The 24,462-nt window shown below is 43.1% G+C and overlaps 1 protein-coding gene across 3 annotated transcripts in view; it reads right to left on the reverse strand.

Annotated features, from left to right (window-relative positions):
* NIBAN1 (niban apoptosis regulator 1) overlaps positions 1–24,462 on the reverse strand; it is a 113,033-nt gene that overhangs the window by 49,523 nt on the left and 39,048 nt on the right. For 2 of the 3 annotated variants that reach the window (XM_074961129.1, XM_074961128.1), the window contains exons 2-5: positions 9,084–9,214; positions 5,266–5,397; positions 3,535–3,649; positions 518–685 (exon numbers count right to left, since the gene is read on the reverse strand). In XM_074961129.1, coding sequence (XP_074817230.1) covers positions 518–685; positions 3,535–3,649; positions 5,266–5,397; positions 9,084–9,214 — 546 coding nt within the window. Of the gene's footprint in view, positions 1–517; positions 686–3,534; positions 3,650–5,265; positions 5,398–9,083; positions 9,215–19,164; positions 19,184–24,462 lie in introns of those variants that run through there. The other variant, XM_074961130.1, reaches the window with a different exon arrangement.

A 24,462-nucleotide genomic window follows, 5' to 3' on the forward strand; every position in this document is an offset into this window, starting at 1 on the left:
AAAAATGTTTATAGTGTTAAAACACTGTTAAATAGCATGCATCAGATTCTCATCTTGCTGCCAGCATACATCATATGTCCAGTAGACCATGTATACATAATACAGTAGGAGTCCAATAAACTCTTTGGATGGTTTTACTTTATGGTACAGGTTTTAAATTCCCATGAGGGATTGGAACACCATTTCAAAGAGGCTAACGTGTTTTGCATCCAAGCACACTACAACTATTAAAAGCCATGTTGAATAACTGCTTGAATCCTATTAAAATGTAACGTGCTCATACTTGCTAAAATATAGCTTAACTTAAACCAGATTTAGCTGTAGCACTGAAAGAAAATGATCTACATTAATATAGGTTTTACTCAAGGCCTTGTAAGCACCTTCCTTGTAAGCACCTCCGAGAAGAGAATGGGACTCCCATAATATTTTATTTTTCCACAAGATGGATCTTACAGTAGGCTAATCAGGCTTAACCACAAGTAACGGGTACACAACAGGAAGCCATTGTTGTACTTACCTTGGTTTAAGTGTCTGACACAGTCGTTCAGCACTGCACTAAATTGTTTCTGAGCTTCTGGATCCTCAAAACAGTAGTAGCTGTGTCTGAGGTAGGGCTGCCACAGGTAAACTGGAAACTCTTTTGGCAGGAGAACAAATGCCTGGGCATTTTCCTTCTCATTAGAAGCTAAATAAATAAATACATACATACATAAATAGAAATATCTGGTTTAAAACAAGTTTCTGGGCTTTTCTGGCCAGTTTAAAAAACATTTTTACCTTGTGATTAAAGCTATAGGAGAAATAAATCCATTAAGGTTCTCAAACAACATTTCTTCTTTATCATGGAGGTCTGTCCTAGGAAAAGTACATGTCTTCTTGATCCAAGAAAATGGTCATTCAGATCAGGTTGCAGCATTGCATGCTTGGGACCTGCAATCTCTGCAAGTGGCACTTCCATATTACAGAGGTACTTGTTTGTATTCAACTTAGATACAGTCCTCAAATGGGCAAAGTTTAGGCACCTTGGAGAATCAATTTTAGATGGATTATGAAGGGTAGGCAGCAGGGCTTTCATGGTAAAAAAAAAATTAAGCATGGGGAATTCTCATTTCTTTCCCTACTGTCTCCTCTGTATAATGTATTGAGCAAATTATATTTAAGCAAAAAGGAAGAGTGTGCATTTCCTTACCCCCACTTTTCCTTCCATTTAAGCCCTGATGCACTATCTTCTAAAAGCTCTGTGAATTCTGTGCTCTTGGCAGATCAAAGAAGGTCCCTTAAAACATAGGTTTATGTTTCTATCTAGACCGGTTTATTGTTCACACAGATATTGTAGAACTCCATTTACAGTTAAGTAGAATAAAAGTCATTGTATCTACACTTTGCAGCGTGCAACTGGGAATTCCATTTACAGTCTCTTTAGAGACTTTGCTTGGAGTAAAGATGTTAAACTCACAAAGCCAGATCTTTGACTGGCACAAAGGGGACAGACCTGCCAGAAAAAGGCAGCTCGGAAGTCTTTGTATAGGAGAGTCCCCAGAAGGCCTAACGCTGGTGTATGATTACTATTATTATTTATTTATATTAGCAGGTATTCCAGGACCATGCTGCCTCTGGCAATCCTGGGCCAACAGTCACAAGTTAGTGCAGCACTGAAAAGACTTAGAGGTCAGAAAGGTGATGGAAAGACACCTGTGTCCCTTATCCCCCTCCTCAGCTGTTCCAATCCACATCTGGCCCCTTAGATTTAGAGCTTTCTTCATCTTCATGGGAGGAAAAATCATTGTGGTGTATAAGCAATACAAAGTAATGTGGAGCTATTACAGTGGAGTCGCATCTTACGCGGGGGTTAGGTTCTAAAGTCAGCACGTGAGGCGAAAATCACGTATAGTTAAAAAGAGAGAGACGGAAGAATGAAAGAATAAAAGAGGGAGAAAGACGACTTCAGTGTCGTTATGCGCAAACCAGAGTGCCTCAGGATGGCCAGAAGCATTGTCTATGATCAGCAACACTTTAAAGTCAAGTCCTTTCTCTTCAAGGTACTGCTTGGCCTCCGGAATGAAACACTTGTAGAACCAATCCAGAAATAATCCTGCCGTCACCCAAGCCTTTTTATTTGATTGCCAGAACACAGGCAGGAGATTTTTGTTCTTGTCTTTTAGGGCACGGGGATTTTCAGCCCTGTAGAGCAAGCCTGGCTTTATTAAATGCCCAGCTGCATTGCCACAAAACACAGTCACACGGTCTTTAGCTGCTTTGAAGCTAGGGGCTTGTCTTTCTGATTTCGAAGTGTAAGTGCGGTTGGGCATTTTTTTTCCAGAAGAGCCTAGTCTCGTCAGCGTTAAAAACTTGTTCCGGAAGGCAGCCCTTTTCTTCTATGATTTTCTTTAATTGTTCAGGGTAGGCTTTTGCTGCCTCTTCATTGGCAGATGCAGCTTCACCAGTAGTCTGCACGTTTTTGAGGTTGAAGCGGTTCCTAAAACTGTTAAACCAACCCTGGCTGGCTTTGAATTTCTTCTCATCAGAAGGCTGTTCCTCTTCGGCAGGAGGTTTGAACAGCGCATAGAGGCTAAGAGCCTTTTCTCACAACGTGTTGCCATTGATAGGCACCCGTTTACGGTTCATGTCTTCCAGCCATAAGTTTAATGCCTTTTCAGTCCTCACTAAAGTCCTATCACACACCTGGCTCGTCACCTTAGCAGTTATTGGAACACTCGATGCCATGGCTTGATCAATTTCTCTCTCTTGAATCTTGATGCCACGAATGCTAGATTCGTTGCAGCCGTATTTACGTGCCATGTTGGAGACCGACATACCGTCTCTCAATAAGTCCAACATAGCCAGTTTTTCCTCCAGCATTGGAACAGATCGCTGTTTCTTCGGTTGAGCACCAGATGAAGTAGTTGGCTTGTGTTTAGGGGCCATGTTGTATGAAAAATACTTATCTTTAAACACTAGAATCACACTCAGCACAGCGAGATGCTCACCGGATCGGTGGACAGCGATCGATCCAGCGGGGGTCAATTTATCGCATCTAGTCTAGATGCGATAAATTGACCCCCGAGCACTCTCCCATCGACTCCACTGCTGCAAGTTATTGTTATTTTTCTTTTTTTTTGTCGAGCGCGTATAGTTGAATTCGCGTAAGTAAAATGTGTGTATGATGCGACTCCACTGTATCTACAATAAACAAATTCCCTTCTATTTGTGTGTAGGACACCCAATCAAGTGCCTTTAAAGGGAAACAACTGACATCCAATGATGGGGATAAGTAAAATATGGAAGAGGTATTTTCTAGTCTGCTTGTGGTTTTGCTTTGTGCAGTTCACAAAACTATTTTGTAGTGACAGCATGACAACAAGTATCCAGTACTTATTCATTAATTAATAGCATGTAGTGTGTGGTCTTCTGGAATTATGTTTCGATAATGGAAAACATGGAGCATCCATCTTCTGTTACGTTGCTTAAAACATAGCCTCAAGGTCTAAAAAAAAAGACTTTGTGGAAAAAATTTCAGTTTTTGACAATGCTTACCAATTGGGTCTGGAAAATGCTTATCAGACAGCAAATTGTAATCTTCTTCTAAGGTCAGTACTTTGCCTCCTGCAGGAAGAATACGATATTTAGGGCTGACTCCCTTCTGATAAGCCTGGTGGGGGAGGTACATGAGAGAGAAAGATCAAAATAAAGAATTTAAAAATGGTAGTCTCAGCCTATAACATATCCCCAATTCATTTACATGGAATTAGTATAGAGGTGGGCAAACTACTGCCCGCGGGCCACATCTGGCCTGCGGGACCCTTCTGCCCTGCCCCATAGCTCCTGGCCCCGGGAGGCTAGCCCCCGGCCCTTCCCCTGCTGTTCCCCCTCCCCCGCAGCCTCAGCTCACTGCGCCGCCGGCGCAATGCTCTGGGCGGCGGGTCTGCGAGCTCCCGGGGCAGCGCAGCTGCAGAGCCCAGCCTGACCCGGTGCTCTGTGCTGCACGGTGGCGTGGCTGGCTCCAGCTTGGCAGTGCAGCTGTAGCGCCTCCAGCCACCAGTGTTCCAGGCAGCGCAGTAAGGGAGCAGGGAGCGGGAGGGTTGGATAGAGGGCAGGGGAGTTTGGGAGGGTTGTCAGGGGGCAGGAGTGTGGATAGGGGTCAGGGCAGTCAGAGGGTGGGGAACAGCGGGGTTGAATGGGGGCAGAGGTCCCAGGGGGGCAGACAGGAATGAGAGGAGGGGTTGGATGGGGCGGCAGAGGGTAGTCAGGGGTGAAGGCTCCGGGGGTGATCAGGGGACAGGGAGCAGGGGGTGGTGGATGGGGTAGGAGTCCCAGGGGGAGACATCAGGGGGCGAGAAGCAGGGGGCGTTGGATAGGGGTCGGGGGCTGGGCCATGCCTGGCTGTATGGGGAGGCACAAACTCCCCTAACTGGCCCTCCATACAATTTTGGAAACCTGATGTGGCCCTCAGGCCAAAAACTTTGCCCGTCCCTGAACTAGTACATAGATCCTCTCTAAAGACAGCAGTTTTGGTGGGCTAAATTCAGATCTATTTCCTGAAAGCATCAAATCTGAATAATGTTTAAGTGTAAAAAGGTCAGCAAAATGTGTACAAAAATGGCCCTTTGGTACTGCTTATCTGGCATTGTGAAACTTTCAAGCTATATCTACTTAGTTTGATGGCTAAAACTAGTTTGGACATTGGCACTATTGCAGCGCTAACGTTCCAGCTAAACAGAAAGCTGCACAGTGGTATATGGGAATCAGCAGATAAATTGCTAGTTAAATTGCAGTTCCAGAAACACTGGCTTGGTACTACAGTGACAGACACCTTAGAAATGTTGATAGATGGATATATATGGGGAAGACAGAAGTCTTGTGAAGATTAATTGTAAATACTTGCAAAACATTTGATAAATGAAAAGTGCTTAATGGATGTTGCACCTGCTTATCTGAGGACAGAAGTTGATCCATTTGTAATAAAACAGCATCTGCGTTAACCTAGAATCCACTCCTATTCAGATTATCGACAAGTTTCAGAATATTGAGTTCAGTAATTTTTTAAAATTGAACAGAAAGAATGAGGTGCAACAGACCCAGTTATATGTTACCAACTCCACACGGGAGCAGTAACATGTGAGAGTGAAGCTTAGAGTGACCAGATAGCAAGTGTGAAAAATTGGGACAGAGGATGGGGGGATAACAGATAACTATATAAGACAAAGCCTGAATATCGGGACAGTCCCTATAAAATCGGGACATCTGGTCACCCTAGAGCAGCTTTACCTCTTTGCTCTCAAAGCTCTGCACTTCATAGTCGTTCCTGATCACAATATATCTCTCCTTCCATTTCTTCAGGTCTTCAGCAAAATGCAACAACTCTGCTTCATATAAGATCATCCCAGATTCCACAGGGGGCTGAAAAGAAAGTGACCAGATTTGAAAGCATTTTGCACAAATACTGGCTATTTTGAAGGTTTTCCTTCTAAATTTTCCAGAGGGCATATTAGCAAGGACCATCTGGGGGTTCTTTGGGCCTTCTCTTGAAACTCAGGGTTAGGCTCATCTGTTTGAATCAAGTAGATGCAACCCAGGTAATTGAATTCAGATGGCTTCAGAGGGTCGGGCGCTCGTGGGCCTAATTCTCTCAAAACTTATTTCTAGATCTCTGTGGTAGAGGAGTTCTTATTAACCTTTCAGTTTTCATGGTGGTAAGATTAACAAGTTCATTAATTATCTTTTGTTTTAGATGTCAGTTCTGCAGCAGAGCTGGCCCATTGTTCCCAGGTGCTTCTCCATTACATGTTAAAAGACCATTTTATTTTGGAGACTAACTTTATGATTGAAAGAATCAATTCTGTGGGCATAAAATATTTCACGTTTCTTTCATTTATACTTTTTTTGGCTCTGCTGTCGCTACTACATATATATCTTTTCGAAGGGCAATGCTTGTGTTTGAGTGCTGGCTCTTTGCCTACCCAACCCACATAAGCAGTATAAACTATGAGGTTTCACACCTCTCAAGGCAAGGACTTGTGATTTCAGGCCAAACCAAGTGAAATGCTTAGGTGAGCACCCATCTCTCAATTAAGGTCAATTTCTCTACATTTCATTCCCTTATCAAAACCATACATGCATGCTTCTTTAGATTATTCCATGAATTAGTTTGACAGGTGTTGGCCTTTCCTATGGAATCCTGCAGGCATGGTTTACAGATTTGGCTAACTCTCCCACAGAAACTTCCACTGTAATTAAGGCTCAGATTTAGTCAGGGGCAGTTCACGGGCAAGAAACAAAAATTCACGGCCCCGTGACCTGGCCGTAACTTGTACTATATACCCCTGACTAAACTTTTGGTGTTCTGGGGAACTCCAGGGACACAGCTGCAGCTCTGGTGTGGGGGGCTCTGGGGCACCCGCTGGTGCTGGGGAGGGTGGCAGTTCCGGGGTGCCTGCTGGTGTTGGGGGGGCCTCTGGGGCACCGGCAGGTGCTGGGGATGTCTCTGAGATGCCTGCTGGTGCTGGGGGTGCTTCTAGGGCACCCGCTGGTGCTGGGGGGTGCAGCACAGGACCGCCACTGCTGGCAGGGGACGGCCCCATCAGACCAGGACTGTCACCGATGCTGCTGGCAGGGTGCAGCCCGGGACTGCGGCAGCCACTGCTGGCAGGAGGAGCCCCAGGACCGCCATTGTTATGAGGAGTGGGGGGGAGTGCAGCTGGCCTTGGGGTCAGAGCCACCTGCCAGCTGCAGAAGTCATGGAGATCATGGAAAGTCACTGAATCCGTGACTTCTGTGACAGACTCTTAGCCTTAACCATAACATATTGTCTTTATCCTGAGATACCTACAAAACTTGGCAAGTGGTCAGAGCCCCACTATTCCTCCCCTCCCCACCAAATTTGACCCCTGTTGAAATGTATGCTGCATACCAGTATTTTTCTTATTCCAAAATATTCTCTTCCCCAAAAACGTAATACAAGTTACTTGATGTGTAAACTACAAAACAGAGCCAAATTTTCAAAAGGCCTCAAACACAGCAATAGAAGTTACACTTATACACATCTTTAACATTTCTACCATGTGCAAAAAGAAAACAGTTCTGGGATGCTAACTGCATCTGCACTTGCAACTTTGTTACAGATCTATCCAATCATGCACACACCATAGCTTTAAACATACACGGGTGATACCAGTAAGCTCTGTGTTTTGGGGGAACCAGGGCGCAGTATCCAGTCTGACTCATGAAAGACACCCCCCACCTTGAACCAAAACCGATCAGAGAAAAGGCTTGCATAGAGCAATGAAGGGCAGATGAGAGACACACCTAGACCCCTCCTGACAAAGGTGACAAGATTAAGACATCTCCATTAGCATACAGAATGGAATACAGAGACAACTCCCCTAGCCTCATCTGCATGAAAGATGGGATGGGGAGACATCTCAATTTGCATGCAGAATGGAGAACAGAGACGGCACTGAACTCTGGGATCAGAAAAGCAGGGACACACTGCATCATGGAAATCTCTGCTCTACATGTTAATGAACCTACGCCTGCACACACCCAGCTCAGCCATTATCAGACCAATTCTAGTAATAAATCCTTGATCGATATCCAAAATACTGAAGCAGCCTAGTTGCATTGTGAACTCCCTGGAAGAAAACACCACCCATAGCCAAGAGTGATCAGCTCCTATTGTCTAGCCTAAATAAAACCCTTAAGTCATCAGTTTACCCATAAACAAATCTAGTGTTCTCCCTTGAACCACTGTATTTTCTCTACAAAAACCCCTACCTACGCCCAAGTAAGTGTTCTGATGCTTCGATCCAAACTGTGCATCAGTTCCACTGGGAATCCATCTTCTCCTGACTGATCATGCTGGGGGCTCTGCCTGTCTCCAGCACTCAGGACCCTGAGCTATCACCATCACCTGGGAACCCTGACCAGTTCAAGCTCCATGGAGTGGGTGAGATCCCCCTCTTTCTCTCTCTCTCTGTTTTCCTTTCTACCTTAGGTATTAACCTTTAATAATGTATGTTATGTTTGTTTAGCCCTCCTTGTGTAGTTATCACTATTATTCAATAAATAACTTTTATGGTTAAGCTAGTTGCTTCTCTCTCTCTGAACTTTACTCTTTTGTGTTTTTAGCTTCCCCCATTTACTCTGCAGCAACGCTTCTTTTACCTAAGCTAAAGATCCCTTTAGCGCCCAAAAATACTGTGGGGTTTGCTCATCAAGTGGGTTACTGCCAGTACAATTGTGACATGAAAGTGGGATAGGGATGTGTTACACCTGTGGCACATAAGGGGTGGGCACCTGAAGGTGCTGCTTAGCCCAGCCTATTGAGATCAGGGGCACATAAGGGTGACAGCTTGAAGGTGCTGCTTAACCCAGCCCATTGAGTACTGGGACATATGAGGGGATCAGCTTGAGAGTGCTGATTAACCTGGTCCGCTCAGACTTGCTCTGTTAGTGTGTGCCCGCGCGTGTGTGTGCGCGCGCATATTCATCTAGTTCTAGGGCTGGAGGAACCCAGTCCTGTGGAACCTAGGTACTGCAGGATAGCTCCATTGGGAGGGGACTAGCAGCTGTAAGGAGTAGAGCTCCACATGAGCACCCAAGTGACATAAGCAGTACATTAATAGAATTACAGAACTCCCCCCCACACCGAAGAGTAACCCTAATAAATGAGCATACCCCAAAGTAAAGGGCACATCTGGTAACATGGGTTTAACTGTAAAAGAGATGCACCCAAGATGTTTTGTGTCCAAATTTACAGGCCATTAAAAAGATATCCAAAAATATAAGTAAGGAAAATGGAAATACATTATTTATTTCTTATCTATATGTCACAGTTAGGATACTTTGGCCCTGATTTTCAGAGGTCCTGAGTATCTGCTGTTTTCACTGACTTTAACTGGAGCTGCGGGTGTTCAGCACTTCTGAAATTCTGCCTCTTGATTACAGATATAATCTTGAGTTTCAGAGTGCATTTTGTGTATATTTAAGATAGCTATGTTAATAAGGTCTGGCTGTTTCTGTGTTAGCAGGGCAGAGCTGTCAGGCAACATCATAGAACCTAGGATTCCCCTAAGATCTCATGTTACCTTGGTTTTCAGGAATTGAGACTGGAAGTCTCGGTGCTGTTCCAGTTCATTTTGTATGTGCTCACAAAAAGCAACAGCATACTGGCGTTGGTAGTGTGGGCTGAAGTTTTTGATTACAGCCTCAGTTTTCCCTGAAACAGAACATATGAGAATAATTACATTTAATTTATATTCATTTTAGAAACAGCAGTACAAACCATATCAACATACTGTCTAACAGCAGCCAATGTTCATTGCTTCAGAGCAAGCCAGAAACCCATAAATGTACTGTGTGATACTGTAAACACAATGGACGTTTCTTCTTGACTCCAGCTGGTGAGCCATTTGTGCCCCAAACTAAGAAGAATAGTCTGTTATTTTACATAGTCTACTGCAAATGCTGTTCTTATTCATATACTGTAATTACCTAATCTTTTTCTTAAAACTTACTAAAACATATTTCCCTGTAAGATAAGATGCTATCTTACCATTCTCATGACATAGTGTCTCAGAACAGTCGATGTACCATAGCAGGAAGAGAAGGGTTTCAAACCAAAAAAAAGAGATATACACAAGATATTGGGTGATGTTCATGCAAATTAGCCAGCTTTGTCACATGTCACAGATTTTATTGCTGGCTCAGAAACCTTCCTCCAACCCCTTTAAAAAGGGCACTTTTATGTTTGGCCATTGTGGTCTCTTCTCCTCAGAAACATGACACAGACACACTCTAGGTGCAGTATTTTTTCAAAATCAAACCATCTCCTCAAAAAGGTTTCAATTTTGACAAATTGGCAAATTCTGACATAAAAATACTTTAATAGGAATTTTTCCCACCAGCTCTGCATTTTATAGAACAGGCCACAAGTCCATAGCAGATTGGATGTACTCTAAAGGTTTTGACATATATGTTGTTACTGGAAATGTATAACCATACAAAACTTCATCCATCATCCTTTATTTTAGTCTCACTCTAGTCAGGAACAAGGTTTTTAAAAATGAACGCATTCCCCAGAATTTCTTCACTTAATTTTGATTTTTAACATAATCCAAGATTTTTAAAAAAAAACATAAATGGAGTGAAAAAAAGGTCTCTGTATTTTCCAGAGACAGGGTTAGGGACATTTTGACATTTAAAAGTGTGAGATTTAATAGTTTAGCACTTGTGAGTACTTTATTTCCTTCTGCAAATGGGTCTCAGAGCTCCCTATGGCTGACACTGCTGTAGGACAAAACGGCTTCTCTGCTAGGAGGCTCAGGGCAAACTGCAGCTGCAAGGTGGGTGGAACTTGCAAAAGTGCTCAACACTACGGTCTGGTCTGCTCCCATTGAAGTCAGTGGTAATTCCATGGCAATGAAAGTGGAATTAAACTAGGGCATAGCACTTCTGAAAATCCCATCCACAAAGATGTTTTGTTATTATAACATGAAGCTTGGTATTGAGAGCTGACTTGAATTTAGTAGCCATTATCAAGTGAGCCCACTTTGATTTCCTTTCTAATCCTTCATGTATTTGTGGGCCAGCAGCTCTCTAGACTCAGAAGCCCATCTGAAAGGCTTTCCAGAATAACTGGAAGTAATTCTGTCCTATATGCCTAAATCCAGGTAATTTTTTGATTCTTGCATAGAACCTAAGGTAGTTCTTTCTCTCTCAGAACATGTACAGACATAAACACCCCAAACACCGCTGCTTTGGCAATTTTATTTTCAGCTAGTTGCAAGTCACATAAAACTTCCTGCTAGTGGAGGGAAAAGCTTTGATAAACAGAAGTTGCCATTAAGCAGGCTTTGGTGAGTCTACTCCATAAAGCGAGTATGGAAAAATGGCCCTTTCTGACTCACCATATCTTCCCCCCTGCACGTACTGAGAGCCATATCTGTTGACTTTAAATAAAATTTTCACTCCTGTTTACCTTGCAGAACCAGCTAGGCTAAAAGAGTGAGCTGGATTCCATTCCTACTTGGGCATCAATAGAACTGTAGAGCAAATTCCAACTGAAGAGCTTGATTGTACTCTCATTTTATACCTCCACAATCACACAGAAGACAGTTACAGCTCCATAACTCCACTGAAAACAATTGCATCACAGGTGCACAATTCCTCTGCATAGAGTGAAGCTGCAGAGGTGGCCTGTGAAATCATTATTATTGAGGATGGCCATATGAGCAGGAAAGATCCAGCTTGACTCCCAGATCCCAGGTTGAGTTAAATTTTCAGATCTGTCAGACAGACAGTCTTTTCGCTAGGAAATTGAGCCGGGGGTTCTTTGGTCTGGCAGTCTCAAGGGGTCCAATCTCATGGGCTCCATCGACCTCAAATGGAGTTAAGGGGACTCAGCAACCTTGCAGGAGATCCCCAATAGCTCCCAGACAAAAGATTACATAAGAGAGTTACCCAAAGTGGTCAGTAAGACAGTTTGCAGAATCATCTATATACAACTAAAAAGGTCTTTCACACAGGAGACCTCCTCCAAGACAGCAGAAGGTGCTGCCCCCGCGACCTGCCATTTCTAAGAAGAGCTGGACGCGATACTTGGCGGCGACCCAACCTCCACTCCAGGGACCACCATGGACACCTCAGAGGTCAGTGCAACAAGGCAGGAGGACGAGGAGTAGCAAAGCGGGAGCGAGGGTGCTCCGGCGGAGGAAGACACCCTGGAATCCCTAGATGCATGCACCCAGGAGCTGTTCTCAAGCCAGGAGGAAGGTAGCCGGTTGCAGCGGCCAGTGCTTGAGGAAGGACAAACACCAGAGGAGGTTCCCGGAAAGTGGCTTTTATTTTGGGAAGGAAGTTATTAGGTATGGGCTCTTGGGGTGAGGTGGCTTAGGGCTGCATGCATGCTTAGATGCGGAACAGGGCGTTGATGTGCTCTCTCACATCGCGGTAATCGGCCTCAGTGATCTCTTCAAAGGTCTCACCCAGAACTTGGGCAATGCGCTTGCGCAGGTTTTGTGGGAGAGCCACTGTGGTCCTTGTCCCAGTCAGGCTAACATGTCCGCGCCACTGTGCCGTGAGGGATGGGGGGAACATTGCTGTACACAGGCAAGCTGCATATGGTCCAGGGTGGAAGCCGCATTGTAGTAGAAGACCCTCCCTTCCTTCCCTGGTCACCCTCAGCAGTGAGATATCTTGCAGGATGAACTCCTGTGGAAAATGTGGGGACAGTGTTCAGTATAGGGCCCCCTGCAGCTGTTGGCTCCTCCCCAAGGCACAGAAACCCAGAGGACAGTACAGCCGTGAAACAATCAGTCACGCTTGACCTTGTGCTTACTCGCCATTTTGGGGCTCCCAGGGGTTATGTGCGCTCCCTTTGGGACAGGCAAATTATGCTATTGTGTAGACTGTGCTTGCCCTCCTTAAGTACGAGGGAATCATGGCTCTGTCTGGTGCGAACAATGCTACCTCTGTTAAGTCTTGCATTTTGCCTTTACAGATGCAACCTTGAGATCTCATCCATCTGTGTTATCAATGGCCGAGAAGCTGCAAATAAGGAAGAAGTCACGTAAAAGCAAAGAGGACATGCTGCATGAAGTCATGCAGCATTCAACTAATGAAAATCAAAAAGTGCAGAAGTGACGGTACAGTGAAAGGAGGATCTGCCAGCAGAATGAGGAGTGCTGGCACAAAAGCGCAGTGCTCTGGTAGCAAAGCACGCATAATGGAGTGTCAAGCGGACTCTATCCAGGTGCTCGTAGCCATGCAGTCGGAGCACTACCGTGCCCGCCCCCACCCCCCCTGCAGCCCTTGTCCCCAAACTCTTTCCCTTGTGCCTCCATGTCACCTCCAACCCACTTTCCCCAACATCCAGGTTCTTACTGCCACCAGCTGCCTCCAACACCTGTAGCTTCACCACCCAGCCCTGAAAACTATGACCCTTACCCACTGCACTCAACCCCCATCACTATGCAGTATAGCCATCCTGAAGTGCAGCATGCATTGCACAGCACTCCAGACAGGACACATGCAAATCTGTGATTGTACCGTTCCCCACCCCACCCCCTTGCCCTTTGTGTTTCTCAAGCAGTTGTGTTGTGTTTCTTTTCAATAAATTGATTTTTTGGCTTTGAAAGCATTCTTTATTATTGCAGAACATAAAAGAAACCTTAGTCCAGGAAAGCAACAGGCACTGCAGATCAGTGTATCATTAGTAGCAAAAACAGATTCCTACTCCACTTCACTCCCGTGCAGGGCACCACACTAGATATTACTGGTGGCTTTCAGCCTGAAATTGCTCCTTCAAGGCATCCCTAATCCTTGCAGCCCCACACTGGGCCCCTCTAATAGCCCTGCTCTCTGGCTGTTCAAATTCAGCCTCCAGGTGTTGAACCTCCGAGTTCCATGCCTGAGTGAATCATTTACCCTTCCCAAATGTTATGGAGGGTACAGCACGCGGATATAACTGTGGGGATGCTGTTATCAGCCAGGTCCAGCTTCCCATACAGAGAAGCACCAGCGACCCTTTAAACACCAAAAGCACACTCCACAGTCATTCTGCACCGGCTCAGCCTCTTGTTGAACCGCTCCTTGCTGGTGTCAAGGCTCCCTGTGTAGGGTTTCATGAATGACGGCATCAAAGGGTAAGTGGGGTATCCAAGGATCACAATGGGCATTTTGACTTCCCCTACGGTGATCTTCTGGTCTGGGAAAAAAGTCCCGGCTTGCAGCTTCCTGAACAGGCCAGTGTTCTGAAAGATGCAGGTGTCATGCACCTTTCCGGGCCAGCCTGCATTAATGTCAATGAAACACCCATGGTGATCCACAAGCACTTGGAGAACCATAGAGAAATAGCCCTTCCGAATAACGTACTTGGAGGCTAGGTGGGCTGGTGCCACAATTGGAATATGCGTCCCATCTATCACCCCTCCACAGTTAGGGAAACCCATTTGTGCAAAGCCAGCCACAAAGTCATGCACGTTACCCGGAGTCATGGTTCTTCTCAGCAGGCGGCGATTAATGGCCCTGCAATCTTGCATCAACACGATTCCAACGGTCGACTTCCCCACTCCAAACTGGTTAGCGACCGATCGGTAGCTGTCTGGAGTTGCCAGCTTCCAGATTGCAATAGCCACCTGCTTCTCCACCGTCAGGGCAGCTCTCAATCTCCTGTCCTTGCACCACAGGGTGGGGGCGAGCTCCTCACACAGTCCCATGAAAGTGGCTTTTCTCATCCGAAAGTTCTGCAGCCACTGCTCGTCATTCCAGACTTGCATGATGATGCGATCCCACCGCTCAGTGCTTGTTTCCCGAGCCCAAAAGCACCATTCCATGGTGGTGACCATGTCAGTGAATACCACAAGCAAACTTGTGTCATTTGCGTTACTCGAGTTGATATCATCGTCGGAGTCCTCACTGTCACTTTGGATCTTAAGGAATAACTTGACTGCCACACGTGACGCACTGGCGAGACTTGTGAGCATCCTCCTCAGCAGTTCGGGCTCCATTCCCGCAGACCGAAAGGGAAAACAGAGTACGCAGTACAAAAACCGTAAAAGATGGTGCCAAATGTGGACGGAAGCAAAGGGAATCGTGGGATGCGAACCGATGCATCACGGGGCATTGGGACAGGTCCCAGAATGCCTCGCACTCTCCGGCCCTTCCCACAAGCCACAGCGCCAGAATGGGAAGAGGTGCTCTGTGGAATAGCTGCCCACAATGCACTGCTCCCAATGCCGCTTCAAGTGCCGCAAATGTGGCCACACCAGTGCGCTTGCAGCTGTCAGTGTGGGGAGACTGCAGCGCTTTCCCTACTGCGCTGTACGAAGGCGGGTTTAACTCACAGCGCTCTACATCTGCAAGTGTAGCCACGCCCATATACTGGTGATCCCTTTGAGGCAGGGAGGGATCTAGAATTCCCAACTAATGAAAGGTGGTTTCTTTTCTTTTTTAAATATGCTCTTTTAAATTTCTTACATCTGCAGTTTGTTATTCTCAGTGGAGCAGATTATGGGTCCTTGGATTCTTTTTCTTTCCATCCATCATCAGCTAATTGGCTTTGGATTTCAGAATCCAACAAGAGAATAAGAACCATCAAAATCCAGGATGGTGGAATGGAAGCTGAAGAGTTCTCCTTTGTGTTATCAGAATTCCTCCTCAAACCCAGTACACCCCATCCTCTCCAGGGTGCTTTAACAAAACCATTAAATTTTGAGAACTCACTCTACATATTTATTAATTTATTAGCTGAACACATTTTAACAGGGCACCCTACCTCATCTTGTACACCTTGTCTTCCTTTGTGGTTAGGTTTTGGATATTTGTTAAAACGAGTGTCTGGGGTATATTAAGTGAGAGTTGTATGCTGGACACTTATGAAAACTGTGAGTAATTTGAACTAGGGTACAGCATGTCCTTTTGTGTTCAAATAGTTGAAACTCATTCCACAAGACAAATTAAATGTACTTGCTTTTATTAACATAAACAGGTTATACAGTACTTTAAATAGAGCACAGCTTGTTCTCTGAAATTCATTGCTTCCTTATTAATTTCTCTTGAGCTACCCTGGAGGCTTTTACACTATTGTTTCCCCTCTGATTTGCATATCCTAAAAAATCGTAAGTTGCCATACTTAAGGCTAAATTCTGACTCATGTTGAGTAAAAGTGTGTTAGGAGTGCTAAGAGAGGCAGGTAAACTCTTCCCCACAGCCACAGTTGCAATTCTGTAGGAACAGGCAGATTTTACTCTGCAGTGCTATATCAAGGCTTGGCATGCCGAGCAGCACTCCTTAGAGGTGCTGTAAGGTGGCTTGGAAGCTAAGAACACCTGCAAACAGGAACTTGGTAACACCTTTCAGCACCAGCTGTAGCAGCCCCCACTGCTCTCCCATCCAGGCAGTTCTGCCTGCATTTGCCTTGCACAGAAAGAAAAATTCAGAGACTCACTATACACACAGGTTTCAGAGTAGCAGCCGTGTTAGTCTGTATCCACAAAAAGAAAAGAAATACTCTCACGTTCTTGTCAACTGCTGGAAATGGCCCACCTTGATTATCACTACAAAAGGTTTTGGGGTTTTTTTTGTTTTGTTTTTTTCCCTTCTCTCCTGCTGGAAAAGCTCACCTTACCTGATCACTCTCGTTACAGTGTGTATGGCAACACCCATTGTTTCATGTTCTCTGTGTATATAAAATCTCCCCACTGTATTTTCCACTACATGCATCTGATGAAGTGAGCTGTAGCTCACAAAAGCTTATGCTCAAATAAATTTGTTAGTCTCTATGTGTGCCACAAATACTCCTTTTCTTTTTACTCTACACATGCGCACACACACACACATTCTGTAAGCCAGAACGTGGTCTTTAGGGTTTAAAGATGCTATCAAGTTTTTTCCTCTTCACTGGAGAAATCTCCAGCGTCATTAGCTTTCTTTACACACTACAGCTTTTGGGTTGGATTTTCTACAGCACCCCCCATTGAGGTAAGCTCCGAAATCACTTAGGCACTTTTGAAAAATCCCTTCCTTCATTCCTCGTATGATTCTCAGTCTGCAAAAAACTGAAAAAATATTTACTTTAACAAAGCAAATCCCAGACAAAAATACATGTCTGAAACAATGAGCACTGCATACGCTGAGTGCCACGACAGTCATCACTGTAAAATGTTGAGAAAGAAGCAGTGACACATGATGAAAGTGTCAAAACCAATAAAAGAAAATTAAGAGAAGATAACTAAGCTGACAAAATAGGAAACGTTAAAGTTAAAGACTGTGTAGTATTTGCCTGCCATCAATACAGCTAGCATTGGAAATACATTTTTTAAACGATACCTAAGCTCTGAAACCACCACAGGACCCTAATGTGATACAGATGAGGTCAAATGATGATCTTTAATGTTACCTATACTATACCCATGGTTTTATATCCTCCTTCTCTAATTTCAGAGCTTGGATTAGGGGTCAAATTCTCCCTATGCCCCTGGTGAATTTAGTTCTAGGTTCAGATAAACATCCAAAAGATTGGATGTTTGCCTGAATCTCATGAGTCTGCAAAACTGGATAAGAAATCTCATTAAAATAGGCTACTCTGAAATATTTTGGGCAATACTTGTCTCTTCCAGTTAAGCTAGAAATATTGCAAAAACCTGTTATTTCAACCTTTCCATTTCTGTCTATAGCTTGGAAGTCCATGAAAAGAACAAATATTAGCCAAACTTTTTTGAAGATCAGAAAAACTTTGGTTTGGGCTTGAACTTTGGATGGCTCTTATTTAAATCCAAAACTGTTAGCCCATTCTTAACACCAGCATCAACCCCTTTAGTATTTCAATAGCACTTGTTTCTCGCAGCTTAAAAGTCTCTATTTATTTACACCAATTGTTTCCCACTTTTTCACAATATTAATCAGCCTAATGACCTTTAAATTAATCACAAGGCCCTTAACAGTTCCATTCCAACCTGGACAGACTTACTGGTTTCTGAACTCCAGTCCCCTTGATACTATAAGTTAAGAGCTCCTATTTCTCAGTGCACACGCTCATCTTCAATATTAGTAAAACTCAATTCTTAACACCAACAATAAAAATCTACTTTATCTATCAATGAATAACTCTTGGTGCCACCACAAACACAAAAGTATGCCTTTAATGAAGATAGTCTTTTGGCTAAAGAATATGCCTGGGAGTTAGGGAATCTGACTTACACTGCTGGAGAGGCCCTTATATAGGTATATGAGATCAGTATGTGTCCCTCTTGGCTTTAAAAAGGAATTTGGTGCTTGTGAAAGATAAAAGGCTGAGAGCATTGGGCACGTGCAGAACTCGTTGGGGTAAGTGATCCCTCTCTAACTGTAAGGAGGATGAAGGTCAAAAACAGGCTGTGATTTAAAAGGTAGATCTTGAAGTCTCAGCTTAAGCCTGAATATGACCAAATTGACCAAATCTATGGGGCACAAAACTGGCTCACATATTTCCTACATTAGAGTTCTTCTGGGTGCAAACTGCTAGAGTGATTCCTGGGGGCACAATCTTCCCCATCTCCCTCACGCAGGAGTCAAAAGGACCACAGGGATTCTCCACTGGAATCCACAGAGAGGATAGGCCAGTTCTTTGATCTAGTCTTAGTCATTATTAAGTTAGCAGAGGCTCAACAGTTCTCTTTCGTAATGTCCACTAAAACCTATGAGTGAGTGCTCTGGAGAATAGGTTCATTGGCAATCAAAACAAAACTCCAAATACTTTCATGTTACCTCTTCATTAAGAAGCTTGACATTCACTTGAACTTCATCCTCATATTATTTATTCTAACTTTCATAGTCTAGGGTGCCTGGGGTAATATATTTTAATATCATCCAAAATTTGCAGAGCCACAAGCAAAGTCATTGGGATAGAGAGCATGCCTGCCTCACTTTTTGCACACCGGCAGTCAGTTTTGTAACAATGAGGTGGTAGCAAGCAGGAAGACATTCAGAAAGAAATTTGAGGGACACTTATTTTGTTATTGGTGCCTGCAACCTCCTGCATAGTTCAGAATCATGAGAGCTTTAATTAGAATGGATAACAAACTTTACATCGCAGCAACTGGCTGATCTGGATCTCATCATAGCCTGAAATGAAAGTGATGATGAAATATGGCCAGAGGATTTTTGTTGCACTGCATCTTAGTCCAGATTAAGAGAGAGAGTATTGGAGGTCACTAAGAAAACTTAATGAATGAGTCTTCACCACTCATCTGGTCACATATGTGATATAAGTATTATATCCCCTATTGCAGTTTTGGGGAAACTTGTGTATACAGGTGAAATAATTTGCCCCAGGTCTCAAAAAAAGTCCATGTAAGAGAGCTGGAGTTAGAACTCTGGAGTTCCAGACAACTAGTCTTGACCACAGCCCACTAAATTATACATTTAAAGATACACAGGAGGTCAAATGCACTACCAGGTTCCAAATCAGGGCATATTCCAAGGACAGTTACTAGGGTCTTCCTTCCTCCTCCCTTATATAAAAGCAAGACTGAAGGGGGAGGAGGATACTGCTGGTGACTTGTCCCCTTTCCTACACATTCCACTTTTGAGAGAGATCTGGGACACCAATGCATTATGCCTCTCTGTGACTCATTCATCTCCAGTTGATTCACCTAGTCCCTTAATACATGCACTCTCTAAGACATGTACCTCTTCATGTACATGAAGGTCGCAGGTCACTCGCCATGTGGGTCACTCTCTTCCTAGTGCATCTGTGCTTCCTTGTCCAATGAGAGGCAGACGGGTGGTCCCCCTTGCCAGATAAGTATTACACACACACACACACACAAAGAAGGATATAAATAGCTCTGAAAGCATAACTATAACTCTGCCTCATCTATAGCAGGAAAGAGCCAATAAACACAAGCAGAAGTATTGGCTGTACTGCCCTAGTTGTATGCACGTATGACTGGGGCATAGAGCTGAAAGCGACTATCGGAAAAATCTGAATTTTAACCCTTAGGGGACGGAATTCAAACATTAGCACCACAGAACTGCACTTTAAAAGTGATAAGTGACTGCATAAGAGTGGCACCTTTTTACTCACCAGATCTGCTTCTTGGGTTCATTTAGTCATTCCTGCTCATTAAAGTGAGAACAATAAGTTTCATTACTTTTTGTTCCTTTTACCACTGCACAGGCAAGCTGCCAGAGAGTGAGCAAGTTGGTTTGCAGAACCTTTAGCAGTGGTGCTGAAATGTGAGGAGATTAACTTTCATATCCCAAACTGAGTTTGCAAGACTCACACTCAAAAAACCCTCTGCTTTTTATTTATGAAATGAATTGATTATATGGAAATAATTGACAGACAATGAACAAAGAGCCTCACAATAGCATTGTCATTGTGTGTCTGTTCAGGGTAGAATAGCACTTCATAAGTTGTCCAAATTTGGCAGTTTTTATTCCTGCAAAACATTTCCTTCTCTTAAACCTAATGTGTTTATTACAGGTGTAAAAGAGGTAGTCTTGAAAGTTGTTGAAATATATGTTCTTTATTGGTAATGGGGTTAGAATCACAATGTTCTGCTTGCAAACAACTAATCAAGGTCAAATTCTACAGGCCTGGAGTCTGAGAATCTTTTGTTTATATACAGTATTTCCAAGCATCAGCAAACTTTTAGATTAAAAAAAGACCTATAAATTAATCCAATTCAACTCCTGGGGACCAATAGCGGATTATGCTTGCTCTACAACATAGAGGTGGCTCACTCTAATTGAAAGTGAACAGGCTGTCAGACTCATTACTGCCAAGTTGTACCAAGTACTAAAAACATTGTAAAGAGACATTGATATCAAGTTCTAGAAATGCGAGCCAACACTGCAATAACCCTTAAATTATGTGTCCTCTCTCCTTCCCTACAATGATGAAACTGCAAGCAGATGTCACTTTTCTGCACCGATATCCATGAGATAGAATGAATCAGAATGAATCAAAAATCTTCTACATCAGTGATTTGATATGAACAGAAATAGTCATCTCACAGAACAGTGATATAGGATTTGACAAGATAACACCTCTTAGGCCTGATTCCTACTTACTCTCAGACTGCTTTCCAAGTGACCTTCAAGTGGGTACAGATTATTTTTACGCTCACTTTAAAACTGCTTTACACTTGCCAGACAACCTCTACTTCACCTGGACACTAGTTTTCCATTAATGCAGCGTTGCTGTTTTTTTACACATAGCAGCAGGAGGCACTCAGAAGACTGACATCATGTCTACTTAAGTGGACAACATTTAAGCCAAATAGCCATCTCACCACAGGTAGTATTCCAATGCTGCAAGACCCTATACCACTGGCACATCTATCAGTTGGTCTCCACTCTCCAGGATCATTCTTTTTCCTTAGCTTGTGCTTCTTCCATTGGTTCAGAGCTTAGGTCTGGTCTATACTAGGAATTTTTACATCAGTATAGCTACGTTTCATTTCTTGGCATGTGAAGATATACCGACCTATTCCTCCCACCCCTGCCTCCCATGTAAACTGCACTAGGTTGATGGGGATTAGCTACGCCAATGGGAGAATCCTTCCTGTCAGCGTATGTGGTGTCTACTGGGAAGCACTACAGCAGCACAGCTGTGTCGCTGTACTGTTTAAGTGTAAACACCCTTAGTCTTGTTACCCTTCAGGACAATAAAGCTGACTAAACAGAATGGCCTAGGTGTGATGATCGTGCGGAATGTATAGAGCTTCATTCTGAGGTGGGAGTTTATCCACATGGCATTTGTCAATAAACTGGTTTGGTTCATATTTTTTGTACCTGCATTCAGGGTGCTTGTAAATCTCAAAATAAATGCTTCCCAACCTAAGTACCCAGGAAGGTAGGTGGAAACTGAGAATCTGGGGTGGTGGGCCTAAATAGGAAGTATGTAAGAGTCTTTAAATTGCTTCAGAGGGATTCCTACAGTATGGGCATCTCAGAAAAGGAGCAGGACAAAAAGCCTGATTGAGATGAAAAGTTGGAACAAAGAGCAAGGTAAACCCAATTAATTTCAATCATCACAACAGATGAGTGGTGAAGCGATATAGAATAAACTAAAGAAGTAACTCAAAGATTCCGTAGAATTCAATCTCCCACTTCAGTTTGTGCTTGCATGAGCGGTTGCAAAAGAAAGCCTTTTGTGACTTATGGTTGCTTATACTGCCCTTGTGTTTGACTCACTTCTTTCTTGGTAATCTTAATTTTCTAAATCAAGTCTCTGGCTATATCATTCCAGGAAGCTCTAATAACCCCAAACCACAATAAGCCACCTTCATGCTGCAAGCTTTATTCACAAATATAAGAACCAGATAGGCAGTTCCAGTGTATTTAAAAAGTTTTTCAAACTATGATTAGTTATCTGAGAAACAGAGAAGCATCCTGGAATAAGAAAGGCGTAAGTGGGGATTTTAATGTTCAAAAGTTCCAATTTCTTTTCTGTAACAGTGTTGAGGAGGTGGCATGGCAACAACAGGTTAGAAATATGTACTCTAAGCAGATGTGGTGAAAAATCTAGGCTTTCAAATTGTAAAAATGTAACCCTTTGAATAAAAATCAAGAACTTTATTTCTCACTCTTCTCCATAATTTAAAGGGAAACTAATTAGTTTTAAATCATATTTTAAAAATCTTCACTTGTGTACTAATAAATCTTTAATTAAAAAAGTGAAATATTTAAATATAATTTACTTTTCAGTGTGTGTCTATACACACATACACTTAAGTTTAGTCCATTTTCATTGTCCAATTTGTTTCACTTTGATTTGTAGTCCGGCAGCAACTGGTGGTAAAAAAGGTGTGTACAGTGGACCTATGATTATGCAAATACACTCACCAACCCCTTTGTGGAAGTGAAGGCACAGCTACTATAATGGCTACTTGTTTGTGGATTTGTTAATGGCATACTGCAAAGGAAACATACTTCTCCTTTATGAATATGTACAGACAGCATCAAACAAAGCTGTAAAAACCAAGTTAAATAAAAAATAACAGAAATACTAATTATTTATATTAGCACATACCTAGGAGCCCTAATATCCATTCCTGACCTCCCTGTTTTAGCTGGCGGACACCAGAAGACAGGAAAGCTGGACCCTGATCCAAAGCCCATTGAAGTGAATGGAAATTCAAGTTTGAAGGGCTTTGGATAGGATCACCGGAAGGGAAGCCTCATCAACTCTTAATTAAATTTGAGACGGGAATAGAATCTCCCCTCTCAAAACCTAGTTTTAAATGGTCTGACTAAATATTCTCTCCCCACTCATGAACGATTCTGGGGAGGGTCCCAGAGCTCGGACTGCAGCATGAGCTTGGAAGTCTACACAGCAATGAAACAGCCACAAAGCCCAAGCCCCGATAGCCTGAGTTGGCTAGAATGGGTCAGCTGCAGGTTTTTCTTTGCTGTGTAGACATACCCCCAGTTGTCTTCAGAAACTGGAAGGCCAAGAGATGACTTTTTGTACCCTCTTTGATCTCCCCTTCCCCCATGTGCCAAGTTCAGAATCAAGATCTTGGTGTTTCTGCCTTAAAAAATCCAAGCAGAATTATTTTTTTAAATCAAATCACCAAAAAGCAAATGTTAAAAATTTTGTTTTGCTTTGCCCCTCACCTTTAAGCATTCTACACAACGACAACAAGGACTATTAAAGCCAATTAACCACTCCCTGTATACTTGGCAGGGTTTGCTTCACTGATTCCTTCTGGGTCAGAGAGAGAACCTGTTGTATAAAAGATAGTATGAAGTGTTCAAATTTAGAATTAATACCATACTCCACAATTATATCCTGGAAACAGTTAGATTTGTATTTCAAAAAAGTTCTGCAATTACAAGAGTGAAGATGAAAAGGACACCTCCTTACTCAGCAAATCTACTGCTTGAGTCATTTATGTTTGTTTTATGGGGGAAAACACAAGGATTTTACACCTTGGCCCTGCAGAGTCAACACGGATACAGGATGGCCCAGTGAGCTCACATGTATTCTGCCTCATGCATAATCCATAAAAGTGTCAGTTATGATTGCAGAATCTCTATTACAAGTCACAGTGAAAGAGGTAGAAAGAACCACCTGGATTTTTCTAATCCCAGGTTGAGTTTGCAGGGATGACAGTTAGAAAAATCAACTTTTAATTGAGAGTGAATCTGATGGCAGTCACTGAGGAAAAAACTATAAATACAGTATGGAGCATATTGTCATTTTGTAGTCACTTATTTTACTACAATTGCACTTTAATAATTTATATTAAATATATTTAATAATTTAGTCTCTCCTTGCCATAACAAGGCAAGATCCCCAAACTTGTACTGTTTTTAACTCTAATTAGCAGAGCTGTCAGAACTAAGTAATATTTGAGTGAGATTTCTGTACAGCATGCAACTATAGTTTAACTCACTATGAAATAAAGGTGTTGACATCAAATATCACTAGGCTGCGGTTTTGAAATCCTCTTTGTCCTCCATGGGGCTGATTTCACCATATCCTTGTTTATATTAGGAGAAAGGCGTTTCAGAGAGCTATTGTATCCACTCAAAAGATCTTGACAATCAGCCAACTCCTCTACATTATTTCTGTCTCCCTGGGATGTGCTTGACTTTCTCTCTCAAGGGTACATCAAAGCTTCATTGAGAAGACCATAGGTACTGCTTGTTATTGCTCTGTCATTCTAATGAGAAGATGATGTCCTTGGTTACCCACTGTATTCCTTAACCACCGCACATGTTTTAAGAATTTCGCAGTCCAACCAAATGCTGCTGTCTCAATACTTCAACGTTACTTCCTTTTCTAAAATAGCTTGACTCGTTTCCTGTTTATTAATCTTCCACACTTACCATGATAAGTCCTAGTAACAAGTACCAGCTTTATTTACTTGATTTATTTATTTTAAACAACTTTTCTATTGTGTTTGGAGTAAGAGTCGGGAGGGTACCTAGCGAAACAACTGACTTTACTAACAGTAAGAAATTCATTCC

This window comes from Natator depressus, chromosome 8, assembly GCF_965152275.1.
Source record: "Natator depressus isolate rNatDep1 chromosome 8, rNatDep2.hap1, whole genome shotgun sequence".
Taxonomy (NCBI): domain Eukaryota; kingdom Metazoa; phylum Chordata; order Testudines; family Cheloniidae; genus Natator; species Natator depressus.